Genomic DNA, 24,752 nt, shown 5'->3' on the forward strand with positions numbered 1-24,752 from the left:
CATCGTAGTGGTAGCCTATGAATAAAATAAAATAAAATAAACAACCATTTTTTAGGAAAACATTTTTTACATTTTTTTAAAAATAAAATGAACAAATGTACAGACATGGAGAACCCCCCACAGATGCACATTCGACCCACAGACTTACATATATATCTGCACAGAGGCGGCACAGTACAACGAGAGTCGGGCCGACCCAAAAGTGCCACGGACCGGGGCTGAGGAAGCACGGCCAGGGCGACAACCAAAACGCATAAACCACCCCCCTAGCAGGTTGGGGTAAGGGATGTAGCAAAAGTTGAGTATTGGAAGTGGGGTGGCCCTCATGGGGGGACCTATAGAGAATGTGTGTTAAAATGTGTGTGAAAAATTTATAAAAGTGTGAACTGAGAGGGAAGGAGTGGGAAATTTGAGTGGAAGAGGAAAGAGGTGTTGTGAAAGAAAAATAATAAAAAAATAAAAATAAATAAATAATTACCTCGTGCTATATGAGTAAGGGCAAAGAAGCCATAGATCATGTTGTTGCAAATGGGGAGTGAAGGAGGGAAATCCAAAGGGTGAGATCCTGCACAGGGGGAAGCCCATGGGATGGCGCCGCCATAGACCCACCCCCAACGTCATGCATCCGAAATCCAAGGGGGCCGGGAAGGCGTCACACAGCTGCCAGCCGTACAGACCAAGCTAGACAGCCGCACGCTCCAAACCCAGCCCCCAAATGGTCAGAGATGGTTAACCCGGCAGCCAGAACAAGCACGCCAAAAGGACGTCACTTATCCGGTGCCGGAAGCATGACGTCAACGAGCAGTGGAGGAAACCCCACCCACCCCACGTCAGAACAGGGCGGGGGGAGATCCCTAGTGCACGTCGCAACCCCGGGTCATGACAGGGACGAGCACAGCCACAACACCGACAGCGCCCGACACCGCCAATGCGCACATACAATGAAGTCAGCGGACTAGCAAAAAATAATAAATATAAAATAAAAAAGTGTAGTCTCCAATTAATAGTTTCTACACACTAACAGTCAAAGTTCATAACAAAAAGAATCAAAAATGAAAAATTATAAAAATAAATAAATAAAATCAAATGTTAGTGCTACCGCGTTCCTCCATCCCTGATTATTTAGTTTGACAAAATACTAAATCAGGATGGAGGAGGGGATGTGAACGGCCCCTATTACCTCATTTAAAGTTCCAAACAATTTATTTTCTTCCTTTTGTCAAACTATTTGCGATGCTTCTCTTTGTTTTCACAGTATGATTGGGTGTCACTGTTACCATTAGCTGAGTTTGCATATAACAATTCTGAACATTTTTCCATTAAACAATCTGTTTCTTGACAACTATGGGTTTCACCCTTCATTCCTGACCACCACAGCTCCTGAATTTTCAATTCCAGCTGTTCAAGATACAGTGAACTTCTTCAGCTCTAATAATCAGCTGCTACAAGAAACTATGGCTAAGGCACAAGAAGAGGTGGGGAGATCTGATCCTGGTTAGTGGGTATGGTTGGCCACAACAAATTTAAAATTAGCCTGCCCCTCTAGGAAATTAGGTCCTAAAAATGTGGGACCATTTACAGTGAAGAAAAGAATCGATGATGTTGCCTATGAGTTGGTGTTACCAGATTCTCCTAAAATCCACCCTGTCTTTCATATAACTTTACTGAAGACTGCGGTGCCGGACCCATTTCCTGAATGAAATAGTGGTCCTCCTGAACCAGTAATGGGGAATGGTGAAGAGGAATATGAAGTAAAGGCAATCATTGATTGCAGGAAAAGACAGAGTCAAGTGCAAAGGGTACAGACCTGAGGAGAATTCTTGGGAACCTGAGAGCAATATACCATGCTAAGAGACTTATCCAAGCATTCAGTTGCAATCATCCAAAGAAACTAGCTTAGTTGGGCATCCAGAGGCTGCCCATTGGGAGGGGGCAATGTCAGGATGCAAATGCCAGCAAACGGAATAATGTCGCTGAAAGAACTCCTGTGCACAAGCTAAAACCGATTCCCTTTCATGCTCGTAAGAATTGGGCACTGGCTAATAAATGTGTGCATTCGCAAACTCATCTGCACACAAGAGCCGTCGCGCCCCCCAGCCACCGTGTGCACCCGTGACAGATGCTGGCGCCAAACAGTCTATTTAAACCCAGTCATTGCTCAGAATCAATGCTGCATTGTCTTCAGCCTCCTGTGTATCTGTTATCCTGTGAACCTGTATCCTGCTTCCAGTTATCAACCCGGCTTGTCTTGACCATTCTCTGAACTCCACCTGCATCGATCTCGGTTAGTCCACTGAACCCTCTTCTGTCTGCTCCTTTGGCTCCAGTTACACTGATCAGTTCCAGACCCAGCTTGCCTTCTGACCACGTTCCTGTCTGTGACCTGTACCCGAATATTCCCATCTGTGTATGGCTCAGCCTGCTGACCCTGCTACCCTGCCTGTTGTCACCAGCACCGGCTGCCTGCCTACTTGCTGAAGCCATCTGATGACTTCTCCTGCCCAGCGAGGACACCCACCCTGCATCTATCAAGACTTCCAGGCACTCGTGTGACTCTGTACTCCTGCGCCTCCTGTCTACTCTATCAGGGCCCTGAGTAAGAAGTGTAAGAGAGGCCTTCCTCGTCCTATCAGGCTCTGCTACCAGGTACGTGATAATGGCTCTATGTTTGCTTTTGCAGCTGGCTACCATGAACAATCTAAGCCCACTTGAGAGAATGGAATGGTCTCCGTACATGGGGTTGTCAAGGACTATCCAATGGCTCAAGTAACCTTGTCCACAACCTTAGGAACTACTACACAGAGTTGGGGTGATCCTGGGGTTACCTCATGATTTTCTAATTGGGCGTGACTGCCCCATATTTTGGGACTTGTGTGAACAAAATTTCAAAAGTTCAGGGGTGAAATAAACCCCCATGTAAAGTGTTTAATACTGTGTTGCAGGAGGTAAACCAGGTAAACCATCAAGAAATGTGTCAGATGTGTGTTTGCAGGATTGGAGACGGAGAGTTCTCTCTCTGAGCCTGACTAGTCATATCTTGAGGGCTCACAAGATGATTTCCTTGGTGCTCAGAGGAAGGACTCCACTGTGATCCCTGCCAGGGAACAGGTCACACCGTTGAGTGGTGAGCCACAGCATCCTGGGGAAGATATGCGCTCCCCTCAAATTTGTGGGACTCATGCTCTATGCTACAGGGTAGCCAAGAATCGCAAAGTGTTTAAACGTAGGCATATACCATTAGTGAGGACCCAAAGTAGGGCTGCCAACCGATCTGCCAGGGTCAGAGAGTCTAAACCTGGGGATCAAGTGCTGGTGGTTGTGCCTACTGTGGAGAGCAGGTGTCTCACGGAGGGACAGGAGCCCTCAGAGAGAGAAGAAAAATTACCACTGTTCTCAGTGGTAATGAGGGTAGAATCTGTGTGGGTGACTTTTTATCGCAGATGCTACCGGATGACCACATTAAGGACTGTTTGGTATCATTTAAAAAGGTGGCCCAGAAACTGCTGGGCTAAATTTGTGTTTCACTAGTGTTTTACCTAGTTATCATCATCTGCTTGTCGGTCCCGCCTATAGTCAGCCCTTTCTGGCTATTTAAACTGCCTTGTTCATTCCTTTCCTGCCTACACCTTGGTCAACGTATCTGGAGAATCTCTGATGTGTGAAAGACTTTGCCCGGCTGACATCCCTTCTGGTTCCTGATCCTGTTCCTCTGCCTCCGACTATGCTGACTACGCCCAATGACTTCCATCATGTTTGCACCCACTATACCTCACAACCCACCACATATTGATGGATGTCAGCTATCTTTTGACTTGGAGGTCCTCATTAGACCAAAAGAGGTAAAAGACTTTGCGGCATACAGTCAGGAAAGGTCTGCACCTCTGTCAAATTTGTATTGCTGTTCCTCACTTCCTGTCCCTGTGCCAAGAGATGAGAAGGAAAACGGAGGCATAAACAGAAATAAAAATACATTTTTTGTAGTGTAGGAAAGGTCAGAATTTGTCAGTTTTGTTGTATTTGATGTGGAGCTACCCCCGCAGGAGCTGCTTAAGTAGATTTGGTTACGCACCTGGGATCCCTCTGTTACAGGCTGGATGTCCAAACTGGCTGTGGATGCCTGAAATCACTACTCTTTTACCCCAGAGCAGGCTGGCTCTTGTAGTTCTATATAGTTCAATCTGAATGTGAAACTTGAGTCCTGGGACTACAATTCTAGGTATGCTTTACTCTCTGGTGGTAAAAACTCTGCTGGCAGAATGTGATGACACAGAGTCTTAGCTGGCACTAGAGGGAAGCAGTCTCGCTGCAACAATGTTGCAGAGTGTCTTCTGTAAGATAACCAGCTCCATGCTACATTTATGTCCCTCCTGGGATGATTTCTCCCCAATTTCCTATTTCAGTGAAACCTTGTGCTTCACAGTGTGGCAGGGTGTGTTGCTAGGGCATGAAGGACGGAAACTTCTTCATTGGTGATACCAGAAGAAAGCTGTTCTAACCCTTCTCCATGCTATCTGAAATAACTTTTATCCTTCCTATGTTTAGAGAAGGTAGCATGCACTTTAAACACTGGATCTGCAGACCTAGGAACCCTATCTGAGTTATCTTTTTTTACAATTTCACAAGAGAAAAATTGCAACAAAACCAGGATACAGAATATCTTCTTTATTTGTGGTAAACAGGAGTACATTCTCTTACATATGTTCACACTGCTCAATCCATTCCTGGGAAATAAAATTACATATGATTGTGAAACTGGTCAGAAGGTAGAGGAGTGGTGTAAATTTCTTTACATTGGTAGATCTTTGCCCAAAAATAAAGAAGCCCAACACACGATCTAGCCCACCATTGTCCACTGGTTTCATGTGGGCAGACCATTTAAAATTAGGAAAAATGTTTTTCCATTCCTTTAACCACTTCCCAACTGCCCCATAGATTTACTGCTACAGGATGGCTACTCTGTGCAGAATTACCTAGATATATTGATGGAGAAAGTTGATTATTTTTTTTTTAATTGGATAGGTTTTATAGCCGGAAGCAGAAAATATTTTTTCAAAATTGTTGGTCGTTCTTTGTTTCTAGCTCAAAAAATTGAAATCGAAGAGGTGAACAAATACCAGCAAAAGAAAGCTCTATTTGTGGGAAAAAAAGGACGTACATTTTGTTTGGGTACAGAGACTGTGCATTTGTCAGTTAAAGTAACGCAGTGCCGTATCACATAAAAATGGCCTGGGGAGGAAGGGAGGTAAATCTTCTGGAGGTGAAGTGGTTAATATAGATTAGAATAGGAAAACGAGCATCAGTTTCTTAGGAGATTACTTCTACTGGAACAGTGACTGATTTCAGCTGCTTTAGCCTTATGGAGAAATCGCATGGAAAGCCGGCACTACTGGATAATTCATCTGTGATCTTTATTATATCATACCAAGTTTAAAAAGACATGCTGACATATTTTGGCACAAGCCTTGTTCACAGCTGTGCCAAAATGCATCAGCCTGTCTTTTTAAACTTGGTATGATATAATAAAGATCACAGATGAATTATCCAGTAGTGCCGACTTTTCCATTGGATTTCTTCAAGCTTTTCTTCAAGCTTTCGTTTTGGATGTAGGAAGGGCATCCTGAGATTTAGAGCACCTGGAGTTGGGTGTGCCATTTTTACCTTCTATTCGTTACCTGGATATCATAGTTCAGAGCGGTGTTCATTCTGATTTGCTTTAGCATTATCTCTTTTGTCTTTAAGGCTGACCCAGAATTGGGACCTCAGGCACCTCAAAGCCCACCCCCATACATAAGGTAAGTTAGGAAAGGTCAACTTTTTCTTTAAATTCCTGGGGACCAAAAATACAGACAAAAAATTGAACCAGAAATATGTTACAGCAAATACCAAAAAATTATTAGCGCTAATCACACTATTTTTAAGATTGTGATAAAAAGTCCACTTTATAGATAGAATGTGGATAGTAAATTATCCAACAAGGAAAGTTCATACAGGGTTAACTCCAGTTTCGTCATCAATTCGTCAGAGAACGTGGCCACACAGCGCAGCTCCCATCATTATATACACATCCGAGTGCCTGGGAATTAACCCGCTCGCTCTCGCATGTATTGGTCTGATCCACGCCACTTCTCATACAAACACAATTTTATTATATAAAGACATCATATGCCAATATTCCAGCGGTGTCCGATATAAGCCACTACCTTTACATTTAAGTGGCACAATGTTCCACCCTTGTATATCGTGAATGTATCAAAACCATTATAATTCAGATCCCAATTTAATTACACCATCGAAGTTGTGCTTAATCTATCTCCTACTGTTATTATACCTATGTAATGTTCTAACAGCAAACATTAAATGTTGCTTAACCAGACCATTAAATAAAATCTGCATATAGGAAGATTTTCATCCAATATATGTATATACATCTCATAGAAGTATTATTGCATTTTATCCTGATATACATATCCTAGCAACCCAAATTATCAACAGCGTAAAAGGACTAGCTTGAACAAATGCTTTTACTACACAGGGCTGAATCTAGCCTGTCTGACATGGGGGTGCCGTAAAAAAACGTCAGGAGGGCAGAGGATGCAAGGTCAGCAGTTTGTAGAGCTATGTACAGAGGCCATTAGTTTGTAGGGCAGTGTAGAGTGGGTTATCAAGGTCAGCAGGGCAGAGGATGGGAGGTCATCAGTGGATTGTACAGGGGGTCAGTAGGGGAGAGGACAGGGGTCAACAGAGTAGGTGATGGGTCAGCATAATGGAGAACAGAGGTTATCGGGGCAGAAGAAAGGGGGTCAGCAGAGCAGAGGACAGTTGTCAGAAGGGCAGTGTACAGGGGTTAGTAGAGAAGAGGACAGGGTTACTGGTGGCAGAGCAATCCCATCACCACACTGCACACAGCCTGGGCACTCAGCTGACCTCTTCCCCCCCACACAGAACATAGCTGAGATCAGATTCCTTTACAGACACAGCATTGCTCTGCACAGTGTGTAGCTGGCTTCTCCATTCCGATCTGGGAATTTCACAGGTCTGAACTGCAACATAGCATCCAGCTATACACTGTGCAGATTTAGGCTGTGTCTGTAAGGGAGTTTGAACTCAGCTAAGTGCTGTGTGGGGAGGAGGAGATCTGTTGAGTGCCCTGTATGTAGTGTGGACAGTGCTGGGGCAAGGTCACCTAGTGCCTAGATGGAAGATGACAATCCCCCCATCATCTCGCCCAGCACAAATCCTGTCCCTCCAATCCCCCCTCCTAGGTCAAGTTCTCCCAAATCCCTCCAGCTAGCACAACCACCTGCAAATTACTCTTCCCAGCACCAATTCTCCCTCCCTACCCAAATCACCCCCAGCCCACCCTCTTAGTACAATCCCCAGCAAAAAAAAAACTACCTCCCCAGTCCCCCTTCCTAGCACAAATCAAACCCAATCCCCCTTCTTGGCACAACCCCTGCCCCCACAAAAACACTTCCCAATCCCCCTCCTGTCTCAAATTCCCCCCTTCTAGGATGAATCCCCCCTAAATCCCTCCTGCTAACACAACCCCCTTCAAATTACCCTTCTCAGCACAAAACCTTCCTCCCTCCCTCCCTAGCCAAATGAACCCACTGCCCCCACCCAGCACAACCCCAGCACAAAAATCCCCCCAATCCCCCCTCCAAACACAAATCCCCCCCCAACACAAATCCCCCACCCCAATCCCCTTCTTAGCACCCAAACACACACACACACACACACAAATTCCTCTCAATTCCCTATCCTAGCACAATTCCCCCCCCCCCCCCAAACACCCCTCCTATCACATAACCCCCCCCCATTCCTCCTACTAGCACAAACTCCCAAATCCCCCCCATCTCTCCCTCCCTCCCTCTACAAACATCCTAAACACAAATTATTTTTCTCCTCCCCTTTATTGTGTACAATTCCCCACATTGTGTACAATTTCCCTGTAAGCTCAGCCCCCCCACACCCACTACTGAGCCAGGAGGAAGTGCGTTCGGGGATTGAGCTGTGCTCTCCCTTCCAGTCAGCACAGCACTCTTTCATACAACAACACATGCGGGTAGGAAGTAGGTAATAGGTAATAGCGATCCAGTGTCATATTCCACCTGGAGGAGAGCACAGCCCACACCTCCTCCCAGCTCTCTCCTCTGTGACACTTCTCCTTTCTAGACTTTACTGTTTCAGGCTGCCCCCTCCTCATCCTGGACCTGAGTGTGAGGTGTCGGCTAAGAAGCTCAGTGGCCAGGCATAACATCTATGGGGTGGCCTGACTGGGTGGGGGAGCACAACTTAAATCTGGGGAAGCATAGCCCAGCACTCCCTTAGATCTGGCCATGTTAGTGGATCCAACAAGGAAGATTGTTGGCTGTTTAACAGTGGCGGCTAGTGCTAAACATTTTTGGGGGGCGGCAAAACCCCCCCCCCCCAGGTCAGCATTCTCACCTCTCCAGCAGTCACATCGCTGTGGCTTCCCTGGCTTCTACCCGGTCTTCTTTAGATCTGTCTCCTGTCCTGATTGGCCGGGACGAGAAGCTGAAAACCAATGGGAATATTGATTCGCTAGTATCACAATTGGGAGGGTTCGGGGTGCTCTGTGCTATGAAGACAACCTTTTACAAGCCAATTAGAAGCTTAGGCTCTAATCATGTGCTTATAAAAAAAAAATGTTTAGACTTCATAGCCATTAGTCCGGCGTCCCACATGCAAACTAGGGGGCGGTGACCCTGCGCCCCTTAAGGACCGGCCGCCACTGCTGTTGAAAGTATTTATGATTAGTATTCAGTGCTGCTGGATAAGCCATCTTATACTAATCGAACCACAACCCTATCTAATATTAAATGGTAATTGACAGCATGGACACTGGCACTTTTCAGGCACAACTTAATTAGGGTTTGCAAAGTATACTTTTTTTTATTTAAAACATTTATTATTTCACATACAGTAAATTCATAAAAGAGACATCTTAAAAATATTTATGTGTGTTTAATTTGATGCTCAATCCTGAATTATTTCCTTCCTACACATAATTTGTTTTCCCTATCATACCCAACTGGTCATTTTTGTAATAAAACAAATTTTATTGTGATTGTAACATACAAGTGCAGACACACATGATTACAATTCTATAGGTACAGAGGATAACGATGTCTAATCATGTCATACTGTTGTCTGAACAAATATATCATACATAAAATACTCAACTGTAAGGCATTGTTACACACATATCACAAAGTGAAGTTGATATTGTCCTGGTTATGTTACCAACCAGGGTCTAAGCCCTTGTACACACGGTCGGAGATTCTGACGGAATGTGTCCGATCGGACCGTTTTGTCGGATATTCCGACTGTGTGTGGTCTACATCGGACGGTTTCTGTCGGAGTATCCGACGGACCAAGTTTTCCAACTTGTTGGTAAAATTTTCAGACAAAATGCTCCGATCGGACATACTCCGATCATGTGTAGAGAATTCCGATCGGACAAAGTGCCACGCATGCTCAGATCAAATCCTAAAAAGCTGTGAACTACACTGGGTGGAGGAAATTGGAAAAACTACCACAAGTATATTTATGCCCACATGGTTTCACACTATGCATATAATTTCCATACCCTAAATTTGGATCCAACATTAGCATCTTAAAATGTCTTTTTTTTTTTTTTTTTATGATAACTTGGGTCATTTAACTGTGCAAAATTACATATTGGCTCCATCTCGTGTAGGGAAAACTGGAATTAGAACTCTAAATACACACATGTATAGCCTTGGTCTAGCCATTTGTCCCATATTTTCTGAAATATGGCCGGGCAGTCTCTGTAGATGTAAAGATATTTTTTATATGGAATATTAGCATTGAGGTCTGCTATCCATTGCTCAATGTTGGAAGCTGGTCAACCACTTTTAATTGTATACTATATATACTATATACTATAGAAGCACCAATCTTTTGCCGTCTCAAATAGCTGCATCATCGGTTAGGTAAGGGTGACATTCAACAGGTTTCACAGTACAAATATACTAGAAACAGGGCACCCAAGCTCCCCTAAACCGTACATACCAAGGGGAGGGGATCCCTCAAAGCCAACAAGCTGTGTATCTAAAAACAATGTATAAAATATGTAGTATGAATGGATATAAGGACTATAACTTGTGTTATCCCACATGGGGAGTAAGCATGCCTGTCCACCTCAACATACTGTGCTCTAGGCTGTATTGTAATTGTTAGAAAAAATATATATATTTGATTTTAAACATTTACTTGCCAGCAGTGGGGACTAACATATCGAGGTTCCTGACTTAGATTTATAACCAGGTATCCCAGAAAATATGTCCCCATATTCTTCTCAGCATTACATTCCTTTAAAATAACACAAATATGTTGATTTAGCATGTACAAAAGGCTGGTATTTAACACTGACTTTAATATTACAGCTTCTGCTCTGATGATGAAGATGATGACGATGATGATGACTATGACGATGTTGATATGTAAGTGTGAGACTGCAACAAATAATAAGTATGATGTCAGAGCTGATCCATGCCCTACTGTAGTAGGTCCTTGCTAATACTAATCTTTATGGAGTTCTAGCTAGCAATAAGACACTAAATTGCCATGTAGGAGTGTGGATTATCCCCCTGTTTGTTTTAACGTGCCATCCAGCAAACAACTGATGTACTGAAGCTTTTATCTGCATAGCTATACATATTGCCAGTTCTCTAGTTACTTAAAGTGGTTGTAAACCCACTTTAAAAAAAAAAAAACTAACCCCTGCAAGACAAAGGCATAATGAGCTAGTATGCATAGTATACTAACTCATTATGTAAGACTCACCTGAGATCGAAGCCTTCGCTGCGGTGCCTGTACACAGCACCGGCCGGCGACATTTCTCCTCGCAGTTACTTCCGGCTATTTTGGCTCCGGCACTGTGATTGGCTGGAGCCGCAATGACGTCATGCATGCGCATGGGAGCCGTCAGTAACAGCACACTCACTGAAGCAAATGGCACGTACGTCCCATTGTTTCAGTGCGCATGTGTCAATGACATCAGCACATGCAGATACAGGGGATATCTCCGAAACCATGCAGGTTTAGGAGATATCCGGGGTAGCTACAGGTACGCCTTATTATAGGCTTACATGTAGCAAAAAGTGGATTGTAAGGGTTTACAACCACTTTAAAGAGGAACTGAACTCTGGAAGCTGTGCCTCAAAATACAGGAAGAGGGCAAAGAACTAGTGACCCCCCTGCAGCTGATATTTTCCCCATTACATACCATGTCTTGTTCTGCACTGTACCGCTGTGTGAAGGCGGCTATCTTAGTTGAGGGAGGCCTTTCTTCCTCATATCAGAGTGTCGTGGAAATTCCACTATACTCTTTGGTTATTAAGCACCCTTTCAGCCTTTTGGTATAATGCATCTCAATACACCCCTGCCTCCCGCATTTCCCCAAATAAACAGACATAGTCACCGTCTGCTTACATCCTCAGCTGCATCGCTCGACTACCTGTCCTCAGTAGCACGGGCACCTTTATTAATTGGCAACAAAAGGAAATGAAAACAGGAAGTCATGGCCCCAACAGCCAATCAATTCCTCCATGCAAAATGACATCACAGGAAATGACTATGCAGGAAATTACTACACTAAAGGTGAGGGCATCCACCATTTTGGTCAGCATGGAGCCCACTCAATACTGCTCAGAGTAGTCAGTATCTAGTAAGAACATTCTACTTTTTCTTAAAGGCTTGCTACTGCTGTTGTCAATATATGGTACGAGTATATTAACAAGGCAGATATCAATGTCCTTTTATTAAAGCAGATTTGTATCCAAAAGGGATAACGTAGCCACAACAGAGATAGAATAATATGTTTCTCTCGTTATGCGGACTTCACTTCTCTAATGTGCATAGACATTTGAAGGCACGAAGCCCAGCGCACTGCGCTTGATACCTACAAACCGGTAAAGGCCCACACACACAGAGAACACGTCTCCAAGCCCATGAGAAGGTTTTCATACTGGTGGTTTTACTGCTAGTCCCGATTCAACCCAAGTGCGCTATGCTAGAGCGCTCCTTGGTTAAAAAAGACACAGGGAGACATGACAATCTATAAAACACACATAATAAAATTGCCACAAAACACAGAGCCTCCAGCAAGGAGAACAGTGAGCAGCATAGTAATCACATCACATCACATCCAATTCCTATTTGGGTTCAATTTTTCCGGTAAGCCTTATATATATATCGTGGTGGATTATTTACTGACAAAGTGCCTGCACCAAATTTTTCAAGTCACCATGTCATCATATATAGTTGTTCATGGACTTTGATGTTCACTTGAATGCACTTATTTCCTTTTTGCTTCACAATATTAATATTATTTGTAATCATGTATTTGTTCACTTTTGGTCTATGTGACTGTATGGGGATTTTATAACCTTTCCATATAGAACATAGATCTACATTTGCTATTTTCACTTGCATATGAGGTCATTGTACTGAGTATGTAGTCATATTCGTTTGCTGTCTATTCTACTGTCATCTTACCAGAGCTGCACTTTCTCATATATACAGTTTTTCTACTTTGCAAAATCGATCCTTTTCTGTGTCAGCTGCTAACACATTATTTAAAGAGACAGCGCGGTTCACCTGTTTATATCTTTACAATAGTTATTTAATATGATAAAGAGGCTATAAGTAGGGGTGCAACGGATCAAAAAACTCACGGATCGGATCGTTCCTCGGATCAGAGTCACGGATCGGATCAGCAAATAACAATCGAATTTGCAAAAACCTGTGAAAATTCCACCACCATATGGTCCCCACTGTAATATACATCTCCCCCACTGTAATATCCACGTCATCTCCCCCACTGTAATAATGGCTGGGTATCTCAGAGTATGGCAGGGTATTGGCAGAGTATGAAGGGATGGCTGTGACTGCAATTGTCACAGAGCAGCTCTGTGGGCACTACAGATGCAGCCCACAGCGCTGCTGCCATCCGATCTCTCCCCTCCACTGTTCAGATCTGTACACAGAGGGGAGAAAGGAACTGGCGTCATCATAACGCCGGTTTGTTTACAAGTGATAATTTTGACGGAGCGATCACATTGTAAACGGCCGACGGGTGCACCAAGATGGCTGCCGCTCTGGAACTAGGCTGAAGCCGCGGCCTTTCCTAAGGCCGAGACCGCGGAGCGCGGCGTGTGCATATCCGAACGGGGTGACCCGTTTGGATCACGGATCGGGGATGATCCATTGCACCCCTAGCTATAAGTGTAAAGAAAGTAACCATCAAAACTGGTAACTGTAGGTTACAAACAGCTCAAGGGAAAGCAGAAGCCAATCCGACACCGCTGTGTGACTAGCAGCGTGCACCGAACATCCGCGCTATCCTATAGCAATCGGCTTCTGCTTTCCCTTGAGCTGCTTGTTCGTTTTGCTGATTACTGGACTATGTAAGTGCTATATTTAAGCAATTAAAGCAATATTACACTATTCCTGCCTTTTGTGGCTCTTTGTTGCGGAGCTTATTCCACAGAATCACTTGATGCAAGTTGGATAAATGAAGTAGAAGCCATATAAGGTGAAGAGTTTTACATTTAAAAATTGCATATTGGACTGGTATCCGGTCTCTTCTGCACATGGATGATTGATTGGAATGAGATTCCTGAAGGGGCTATATTATTGAATCGAGGATTTTTCTATACACTCATGCTTTATGGTCACTTTGTGTCTGAGGCCATCTGGTGAGCGCATTTCATTATCACTTTGGGTAAACGACATAGATAGTTTAACCCAGAGATCGAATTAAAAAAAAAATCTGTCTGGATGAGAGGTTTTTTAGAGAGTTGGAAATGGTTTAATACTGGAGGAGTTTCATCATCAAGAAACTGTTGTTATGCTGCAACTAATCAGATTGCAAAAGGCAACAGGATTCATAAATCCAAGAATAAACACGAAGTTCCCTACAATGGACATGGGGAGATATGAGACCACTAGAATATTTAATGTCATTCCACAATTTCAAAGAGTGAGCCGTACTGGGGTGGTAGCCACTGGGGACTGTTATTGGTCATTGGGCTGTCAAGATAAGCGTGGATAAGCTTGGATAAGCAATCGGCACTCAAAGTGGGACATCATGGATAGCATGCCAGAGTGAACTTTGTTCTATCTGTACAGCATAGTAATATTTTGAGATGTGAGGTAGTCCCAGGCCTCGAAAAAGATTAACACATAACAGCACTGGTTGTGACGCTCGGGGTGTCTTTTTGAAGACAGTAACGTGGGACTGGCCACAGTTGGGGCCCATGCATAAAAAAATGTAGTAAAAATGTAGTGACATCTTCACTCCAGCTTTCTGTCCATGCAGGAAACATTATACTCGTTCCAGGATTTCAGAAGGTAGGTAGGTGGTAGGTGTCTATAACAGGCTAATTATCCCTAACTATATGAGTGTAGCCCCACTTCAATGGAAGAATTTGTTGGTTTCCTAGAGTTGGGCATTAAAAACCCTAGATTTTAGCAGATAATGTCCCCAAATACTGAAAGAAACTGTATTAGGTTGGAAAGACACAACATGATTGGAGAAGTTGGGCACAATGTAATTTGCAAAGTTTTTGGTGATGACTTGCCACCTCCAATTCACTAATATTGGGGAAGAGTCTGAATAAACAGGCAAGATGCTCAATAGCGAAAACCAACAAGAACTGAGACAGTGGGCATCCCTGTTTTGTTCCTCAACATATTTTAAGTGATTCAGACTGCATATTGTACATGTGATGTTGGATTAAAATAGAGGGATCTGACCCAGGACAAAAAATGTTGGCCAAATCATTGTTGTAATACTCCCATGAGAGGAAGCCAAATGCTTATTTGAAATCCTAAAATAGGAGCATGAAGAGAATTTTCCATGACTTGCACGTGTAACAAGAGGGTTTATACAGTGAATACTGTCCCCTGCCTGTCTCCATGGAATTACACCCACATGATCTCCCACAATCAAAGCACCCAGGTTTGGATTTAGACGTGTGGCCAAGATTTTGGCAAGCCACTTTATATCCAATTTTATAAGAGAAGTGGCATAAGTGTTTTCTTTGAGCAAGTTGTGGTGTTTGTTAGGCTTTTGAAGTATAAATATAGATGCTGCTGAGAGAGCCTTGGTCTGAAACGGCTCACCTTTTCAGATCACTTGTTCTGTGACCAGCTTGGGTGACCTTTATCTTATGCCTGTTGGTACAATAAATATTTCATAAGTATATGCTTCCCCCAGTGTCTGTCCCATTGTATTGATAAGTAGGTATGGTTTGCATTTCCATTTAAAATAATCTGTGTTAAACTCATTTATTTTTGTTTTTCCCAAGACCTGGCAGTGTGGACCTCCATAATGACATATCTGCTGATGAATCTCCCCCTCCGCTTCCCCCTAAGGTAACGCTGATCTCTGTGACTTTAGTCTACCTACATTACCTGTTCCCCTTTCTCATTTACTCTGTCTCCTTTATACTGCAGCCCAGATTTCGCACCTCCTCTGCTGATGTAAAACGGGATCAGGATCGCCTACACACTCCTAGCACTTTGGTACGGTGTTCCAGTGGACCCAGTGCGCCCAGTGCACCTAGAAATGCAGCACAAGCCTTTCAGGAAAGTTTAAGGAAACAGTTGTCCACAGCTACCTCTGGTGAGTAGCGCTAAGCATAGAGCAACAGCTGGATAGGCCAACATGGAAATGGATCGGAGTATGTGGTAGATGGTTCTGTTACACCATACATGCTTTAAAGAATATCTAAACACAAGAACAAAAATGTAATATACTCAGATAGCAAGCAATTGACCTGCAAGTTTGAATACGACTTGCTAAGCTATTGCTTGACTTGCCAGGCTTCACAAGTTTGTTGCACAATTGCAGCAAGTCCTCATTGCATGATTCCAGATCAACTTTCTTTGCAAACATTCTGCAATTCTGCTGCAAGTTCTGGTTCAGTTATGTTGTGCAATAGTCATACCATCACTGTGACTTGCAGAGCTCTTAAGCTCCATACACACTATCAGATTTTCTGCTGATTTTTTTCCTTCAGATTTACCAAAATCATATAATATGAGGTCAAACCTTAGGAGTTTCAATTTGTATGCAATCAGGCAGGCCTACATGGTTTTGGTAAATCTGAAAACAAAAATCAGCAGAAAATCTGATAGTGTGTATGGGGCTTTACTCTTACGGAGATTACTTTTATTTTCCTCCAGTTGTAAAGAGTGCCCCCTGGACCTCTGCAATGACCCTAAAGTGAATAACTCCAAGTTCACTATATGGACCACTTATGTATTTATACATGTTGCTCATATCCTCCCTTAATCTCCTCTTCTCAAGAGAGAAAAAATTCTGTTCCTCTAATCGTTCCTCCTAGCTGAGCACCTCCCTACCTCTTATCAGTTTGGTTTCTCTTCTCTGCACTTTCTCCAGTTCCCCAATATCCTTTTTGTGAGCTGGTGCCCAAAACTGAACATATTCCAGATGATCTCTCTCTGGAGTCCATACCTCTTTTAATATAAGAAAGGATTTTGCTCGCCTTGGAAACTACAGGTTGGCATTGCATGCTATTATTAAGCTTATGAACTACCAGAACACCCAGATCCTTCGCCACCATTGATTCCCCCAGTTGTACTCCCCTAGTATGTATGATGCATGTATATTCTTAGCCACCAAATGCATATCTTTACATTTATCAACATTAAACCTCATTGCCACATAGTTGCCCAATTAAACAGTGAGGGTGGCTTGTAAGTTAGAGACAGCCTGTAAGAACGTTTTACCACTGCACAGCTTGGTATCATCTGCAAAGACTAAAATGGTACTTTTAATCCTGACCCTATATCATATATATATATATATATATATATATATATATATATATATATATATATATATATATATATACATACACAGTGGTGTGAAAAAGTGTTTGCCCCTTCCTCATTTCCTGTTCCTTTGCATGTTTGTCACACTTAAGTGTTTCGGAACATCAAACCAATTTAAACAATAGTCAAGGACAACACAAGTAAACACAAAATGCAATTTGTAAATGAAGTGTTTATTATTAAAGGTGAAAAAAAATCCAAACCATCATGGCCCTGTGTGAAAAAGTGATTGCCCCCTAAACCTAATAACTGGTTGGGCCACCCTTAGCAGCAACAACTGCAACCAAGCGTTTGCGATAACGTGCAATGAGGCTTTTACAGCGCCCTGGAGGAACTTTGGCCCACTCATCTTTGCAGAATTGTCCTAATTCAGTTACATTAGAGGGTTTTCGAGCATAAACGGCCTTTTTAAGGTCATACCACAACATCTCAATAGAATTCAGGTCAGGACTTTGGCTAGGCCACTCCAAAGTCTTCATTTTGTTTTTCTTCAGCCATTCGGTGGTGGACTTGCTGGTGTGTTTAGGATCATTGTCCTGCTGCAGAACCCAAGTTCGTTTCAGCTTGAGTACACGAACAGATGGTCGGACATTCTCCTTCAGGATCTCTTGGTAGACAGCAGAATTCATAGTTCCTTTTATCACGGCAAGTCTTCCAGGTCCTGAAGCAGCAAGACAGCCCCAGACCATCACACTACCACCACCATATTTTACTGTTGGTGTAATGTTCTTTTTATGAAATGCAGTGTTCCTTCTACGCCAGATATACTTGGACACACACCTTCCAAAGAGTTCCACTTTTGTCTCATCGGTCCACAGAATGTTGTCCCAAAAGTCTTGGGGATCATCAAGATGTGTTGTGGAGAAATTGAGACGAGCTTTGATGTTCTTTTTGCTCAGCAGTGGTTTTCTCCTTGGAACTCTGCCATGCAGGCCATTTTTGCCCAGTCTTTTCCTGATGGTGGAGGCATGAACGCTGACCTTAACTGAGGCAAGTGAGGCCTGCAGTTCCTTGGACGTTGTTGTGGGGTCTTTTGTGACCTCTTGGATGAGTCGTCGCTGCGCTCTTGGGGTAATTTTGGGCGGCCGGCCACTCCTGGGAAGGTTCACCACTGTTCCATGTCTTCGCCATTTGTGGATAATGGCTCTCACTGTGGTTCGCTGGATTCCCAAAGCTTTGGAAATGGCTTTATAACCCTTTCCAGACTGATAGATCTCAATTACTTTCTTTCTCAATTGTTCCTGAATTTCTTTGGGTCTCGGCATGATGTGTAGCTTTTAAGGATCTTCTGGTGGACCTTACTGTGTCAAGCCGCTCCTATTTAAGTGATGCCTTGATTGTGAACAGGTGTGGCAATAATCAGGCCTGGGTGTGGCTAGAGAAATTGAACTCAGGTGTGGACAACCACAGCAGTTATAGTATGTTTTAACAAGGGGGGCAATCACTTTTTCACACAGGGCCATGATGGTTTGGATTTTTTTTCACCTTTAATAATAAACACCTTCATTTACAAATTGCATTTTGTGTTTACTTGTGTTGTCCTTGACTATTGTTTAAATTGGTTTGATGTTCCGAAACACTTAAGTGTGACAAACATGCAAAGGAACAGGAAATGAGGAAGGGGGCAAACACTTTTTCACACCACTGTATATATATATATATATATATATATATATATATATATATATATATATATATATATATATATATATATATATATATATATATATATATAATAAAAAATTAAGGGTCCTAACACTGAACTTTGGATTACACAAATAAAAACCTTAGACCATTCAGAGTAAGAATCAGTAACCATTACTCTCTGAATTTGTTCTTTTAGACAGTTTTCTATCCATTTACAAACTGATTTTTCCAAGCCTGTACACATAAGCCTTGTGTGGGGAACTGTGTCAAATGCTTTGGCAAAATCCAAAATATACTACGTGCACAGCTACTCCTTTGCCTAAGGTTTTGCTTACCTCCTCATTACATTTACAATACAATACATTTTATAATAAATTACTGATTTATTTAAACAGTATGTTGCTGGTAGATTATGCTAAAAAAACAAGTAAGGTTCATAAAGATCTTGTGTTTTCATACGTATAGACATGTAAATATTCGTATGCGTAAACACCTGTAAAATTCTTCTCCCATTCATTTTTTGCTGTCCTGATAAAAACACAAGTTTTTTCGTGTCCATATGCATTTACCCTAAAGAAGAGAAAATTCATAAGATTCCAATTGTGTGTGCTGTTGAACTCTGCTCTGTTCCTTACAACATTATTCCCACAAAGTCTGTTGGGAAACTCACACTTCCTGGAGTGTTGACCTCCTGGGTCCACTGAAACTCTCACCAGTTCCTTCTGCTGACCTCTACGTCAATGCTGCCTCCTGTCATGGCCATTTGTTCTGCACCTGAGTGCATATCTTCAACAATGTCTATTTCCTTCTAGAACCATCTCTCTTGATACGTGACCTTCAGTCTTTGTCTCCCCCGTCTCTACCACCAAAGCAAGGAAGAACCCAAGCAAAACAGGTACGCATTTCATGTTGCATTAAAACTCTGTATCTAGGCCATGCCAAATACACTGGAGTTGATTCACTGAAGGCAAAAAGACTGTTCACTTTGCCAGGTAAGTTGCATTTTGCATAGGAATTTTTTCCAGAGCTTAGAAAATTAGGTGAAGCACCACTGACTTCCATCACGAAATCATGTTCAAGCAAAAAAGCTGGTTCCTGTTTGTTTGTTTTTCTTTCCTTGCATGTGATTGGGTATTCTTTGCAAAGTGAAATTTCACCACATTCACTAAGTACTGGGGAAATTTCCCATGCAAAGTGAAACTTTCCTTGCAAAGTATACAGTCTATTTGCCTGCAGAAAATCAACTCCATTGACACAGCTCCGGCTGCTGTGCGTGGACTGAGTTTTGAATGCTGTGGATGGATGTGTTGTGCTTGAATACCAAAGGCATTGGTTTTCTGGGTAAGATCTCAGATTGATCTATTGAGCCAAAGCACCTAAAATTAGCATTGAGTCACATGTAGAGCAGCTTACTATCCTTTCAGAAGTATACTTCTCTAAAAATACACTCAAGATAAATAAACATTGTGCATTAAAGTAAACCTGCCATGTCTAAAAAGCAACCAGTACCCCTGAGGTGCAGGCAACTTAAAGTGTATCTTTAAAAAAAAAATTTTTATTGTAGCTTACAAGTCCTTGAATGTGGTTGCTATTTTTTTTTTTTTTTTTTGTTAGGCTTTACCTTTTTTTTCACCTGGTGATCCTACCAGTAATACACTTTCTGTTCTAGGGTGGAAGGTGCTTTGTAGTCCACAGAGAGAACTGGGAACGATGCTAACTGATAATAGTGGGGCAGATAACACAGGAAGTTTTCAGTTCACTAGATTTCTGGCAGTATTTTATTTATTTTTTTAAATTTTCAAACGGATAGAACAAAACATGTTCGTGGTATGTTTAACAGATCAAAAGGAGCAAATAGGGGAAGCCTTTGTTGGTGTTCACATACGAGATGTGTCTAAATAGTTTAGTAAGTGGTATCAGAAAACAGAAGATACACACAAATGACCTGTGTTGGCCTTGAAAACACACATTTGACAATGTTTATAAAGCTTCTGGAAACTGGCAGCAAAGGCCTCTTTAGGAATCATCACAGAACCAATGTCACACATTCTTGGATTGCTGCCACACCCGCAAAATGTGCGTCTTTTATAATGCTTGGCCTTGGACTTTGCAGGTGACTCCTGGTTGAGGGGAAGACAGTGAGCGCCATTCCATCGATTGCGCCTTAGATTCTGTATCGAACTGGTAGCACCAGGTCTTATCCTCTGTGATGATTGTTCGCAGAAAGGATGGATCCTGGTCACACATGGTAATGAAATCTCCAGAGGTTCCCAAGCATTTTGCTTTCTGTTCATCTGTCAGCTTGTGCGGCACAAACTAGCAACAGATATTCTGTTTACCTAAATCTTTGCGGATGGTGGTGCACACCGTGTTCTTGCTAATTCCCAATTCCTCTGCCATCAATCATAGAGTCAGTCACCTATCTCGTGCCAGCATTTGCACTCGCTTGATCATGTCTGGTGTTCTGCTTGGCAACGGCCAACCCGAATGTGGCTCATTCTCAGTCATTTCCTTCCCGTCACGAAATCGTTTGAATGAGTCATAAACATTTTCTTTTTACGGGTTCCGTCCCATACACTTGCACCTACATTTAATGCATCTCCATCACTCTTTTCCTCAATTTGTAGCAGAACTTGAAGTTCACTTGCACTGTGACCCTACCTCTCAAACTGAATATGTTCGACTGCCCACAGTGGGTTTACCCTGACGGCCACATGGCACGTGTCTCTGGATAGCCATATGCGTGCGCATGCACCTGTCCCATGTTGCTGTTGAGATATCATATCATTTACAGAACTTTTTAGACACACTGCGTACTCTTTAGGCTCCATGCACACTAGCATTTTTATAGCTCATAGAAGCTAATAGTGTTATGCTATATGGCCATGCAACAGCTTCAAAGTTTAGGAGCAGAAATTTTTTGGAAGCGTTTTCCCTGCAGAAATGACTAAAATGTTCCTAACTGCTTTTTTCAAGTTCTAAAAGTACTAAAACGCTACTACAAACCAGCACAAAAACGCTATTATCAGCGGGTTTTCTCTAGCGTTTTTTGAATTTACAAAAAACACTAATGTGCATGGAACCTTAAAGTTCCTGCAGGAAATTGCTTTTATTCTAATTTTCTGATGGCATTCCTTGGATTTTAGGTCTAGGATCTAAATTTGGATTTGGCGGTCTTTGATGGCACAAACTCCTTCCTCCACACATTGCTTCATTCTGCCCTTGACATTTAATCGTCCAGTGACCAATCAAGGCTCTGCCTTTTCCACAGTTGAATGACGTGAGAAGGCAACTGACAGGGCAGTAGTCAAGGCCTTCTACTAAGTCTAATTCTATGATTCAGGGGCCCCAGAAGGACACAAGAATTGATTTGAAGCTTAAAGTAATCTTGTAGTGAGGGACTTATGGAGGCTACCTTTTGGTTTACTTCCCATTGAGAATGTTTGTTGCATGACTGTCTTAGGCTTCAGTACTTTGAGTCACTGACCTGGAGCAAGTATGCATCAGGTAGAATAAAAATTCCTGATCTCCATTCTTCCACTCGGTCAGTCAGTCAGAAAGTATTGAAGCCTTTTGATTACCATAACATCTGGGTGAACTGCCATTAAAAACAAATGTAATCTGTGACAGGTTTCTCAGCACTGCTTTCATTTTTTGCAAATGTAGCACCCTTTAGCTAGTGTGCTAGATGTACATAATTAGATGTTAGAGTAGATAAATTAGTAGCCAGGCCTGGGATGAATCTGGGTCATGGTTGAGTGACTCAGGTGGGCTGGATGCCTCATCTGACAGCTCTTCTGAAGCCTCCACCTGTTTTCTGGAACCTTGGAGAAGGTTTTAGATGTTGTGGGCAGAAGCTAGGAGGGTCTGTCATGCCTTTTTTTTAGGACCCTGGCAAATCTCCAGCAAAATGGGCTTGCAGGGGGCAGTTTACCTCATAAATAGTCATGAGTCGGGCCAGCAGGGGCAGTCGGGTGGAAGATGGAGATGGAGTGCTGAGGAGGCTGTCGGAGGCCCTCACAAGGCACCTCCTAGTCTGGGAGGGGGTGACCTGAGGTTCTGGGGCTTGGGTGCTGGAAGGAAGCTTAGATCCTTTTTTACATTTTTATGGGTTCACTTTATGTTCACTTAGAGGGCCACAATTACTCCTATTCTATGCTATGGCATTATTCTACATAATGTGCAACGATTATGGCATCCTACTTTTCCCTCTAATTATTTGTACATTTATATCCTTAACACCCCTGAATCTGACGTGTTCATACGCTGCAACACATCAATCAATCTCGGTCTTACGCTTTCTTTCTCTCTTCTTTTTCAAAGTGGAAGACTCCTTCAAAGAGTAACTCCGCTTTTGTTGGGGAAAAAAAATGATTGCAGATTTCTACCTGCTTCTGCTGTGAATAAATAGCCATTTGTTTCACCATGTTGTTTCACCATGTCCTTCGCAGGCTGATTCTGAATGCGAGGGTCTGGTTCATTATAATCAGCTGGTGCACTCTCTGTGTTCCAATGTGAAAAACTGCAGTGTCTGCATCCCTTTAACTCTTGGAGTATCTCAACAAAAATACAATTTCTGTCACAGAGGGTTCCTAAAACCAAATTTGTATCTTAGTGCAGACTTCTGAAAAATCAGTGCACCAATCGCACAAGCAGGAAATTACATTTTTGGAGGTTTTCTTTACACCGACAGTGTACAGGACACCTCCAGGTTGCCATATTGTATTGAATGTTACAGAAATTTATTGTGCTACAGACTGAAATGGAAAGGTAATAAAAATATTGCTTTTGTAGCAATTGCATATGCTATATATATTTTATTTAATACATTTTTCCTCGAGTGGAGTTACCCTATACACTAAAATTTTAAATGTGTTGCATGTCCCCTTTCAGTTACGTGCCATCTGAAGATATAAGACTGCCTTTGCATTGTATAGTTCTCCTTTTATAAGCCTATATTTCTCATGTCAGGGAGAGTTCCAACTGAAAAAGATATTTAATGGATGTCCTCTGAAAATCCATTCAGCAACTACCTGGAGACATCCCACAACGAAAGGTATGTAGCTTGTTCTCTTCTCTCTATAACACTTTTTATGCTTCCTCCACCTTCTATAAGTCTTTTTGTGTACACTATAGATATGCATGTCATCCTGGGGGCTGAGCAGGGGATCTATACGCTAAACCTCTCAGAGTCACAGGCCTCCCTTGACTTGGTAAGTGAGAATTCAGCTATTTTTTACTCTGTACAATTTTTTGTTTGATTTTATTTTCCCTAATGCCTAATTATGTCATGGGACAAAATAAGGACAGAATATTGTGCTTATAGTTTGTCTCCAACCAAACATAATATTTCAGGTAGATCGCTATGCTCAATGGCTTCTTACTCCTTAAAATATAATTATCAAAGACCAAGTTAAATTTTTTTTGTTTTTCTTATATCTTCTCTAGCTGACTTCTGGCTGGACAACTTGGGTCTATTCCATCAACAATGTATTAATGTCCATAACTGGTAAGATGAAGATGTCAACTGACAAAACAGTAAACTTATTGACTAAGGGGTGTAGTATTCAGTGTGTGTTTGTCTGTCCATAGGGAAAGCCTTCCAGCTGTACTCACACAGTCTCCTGGCTCTTCATGAACAGATACGGAAAGAATCCCGTTTGGCTCACATTCCAACACACAGACTGCTGCCCAGGTACAGCCTTGGTAGGAGGGTATGGTGAGCTGCATATATCTAAAAGAACAGTACTGATAAACCGAATGTACTAGGGTTCGTTTTGCGCAGGGCTTGGAGATCATTTTGTGATGTATAAAGGAAAACACATCTTTTGATACTTCCTTTATTAAAGGAACAACAAAAAAGTCCTACAATGTACAGTAGATTCATGTCTATCCAGTAGATCCATGCCTGACAGCCCCCAAAATAAAAACCCAACAACCAAATGTGATGATGCCACTCACCTGTGTCATAATATATAAGGGAAAAAAAGAGATTGATCCGGCATTTCTTTACAGTTGCCCACTCTGTAATCACCAGGCATTGGTGGCAGGCTGAGGCACCCTCCTTTGCCGAATGAGTTTGCGTAATGGCTCGGATTGACAGTGTGGAAAGTATGATTGCCTGGGGAAGATAAGTCTAAATCATACAATCTCATGTCTAATCTCCGATATCCCTCTGAGTTTGACCTCTT

The 24,752-nt window shown here is 42.4% G+C and overlaps 1 protein-coding gene across 3 annotated transcripts in view; it reads left to right on the top strand.

Annotated features, from left to right (window-relative positions):
• Positions 1-24,752, top strand: part of MAP4K1 (mitogen-activated protein kinase kinase kinase kinase 1) — a 250,064-nt gene that overhangs the window by 182,679 nt on the left and 42,633 nt on the right. For all 3 annotated transcript variants that reach the window (XM_077480613.1, XM_077480595.1, XM_077480604.1), the window contains 9 exons: positions 5,740-5,792; positions 10,434-10,490; positions 15,363-15,429; positions 15,511-15,679; positions 19,374-19,456; positions 23,533-23,617; positions 23,698-23,774; positions 24,010-24,070; positions 24,154-24,256. In XM_077480613.1, coding sequence (XP_077336739.1) covers positions 5,740-5,792; positions 10,434-10,490; positions 15,363-15,429; positions 15,511-15,679; positions 19,374-19,456; positions 23,533-23,617; positions 23,698-23,774; positions 24,010-24,070; positions 24,154-24,256 — 755 coding nt within the window. The remainder of the gene's footprint in view (positions 1-5,739; positions 5,793-10,433; positions 10,491-15,362; positions 15,430-15,510; positions 15,680-19,373; positions 19,457-23,532; positions 23,618-23,697; positions 23,775-24,009; positions 24,071-24,153; positions 24,257-24,752) is intronic.

Source organism: Lithobates pipiens, unplaced genomic scaffold (genome assembly GCF_037356315.1).
Source record: "Lithobates pipiens isolate NorthernLeopardFrog02 unplaced genomic scaffold, aLitPip1_a1.2 Scaffold_1, whole genome shotgun sequence".
In the NCBI taxonomy this organism is placed as follows: Eukaryota; Metazoa; Chordata; class Amphibia; order Anura; family Ranidae; genus Lithobates; species Lithobates pipiens.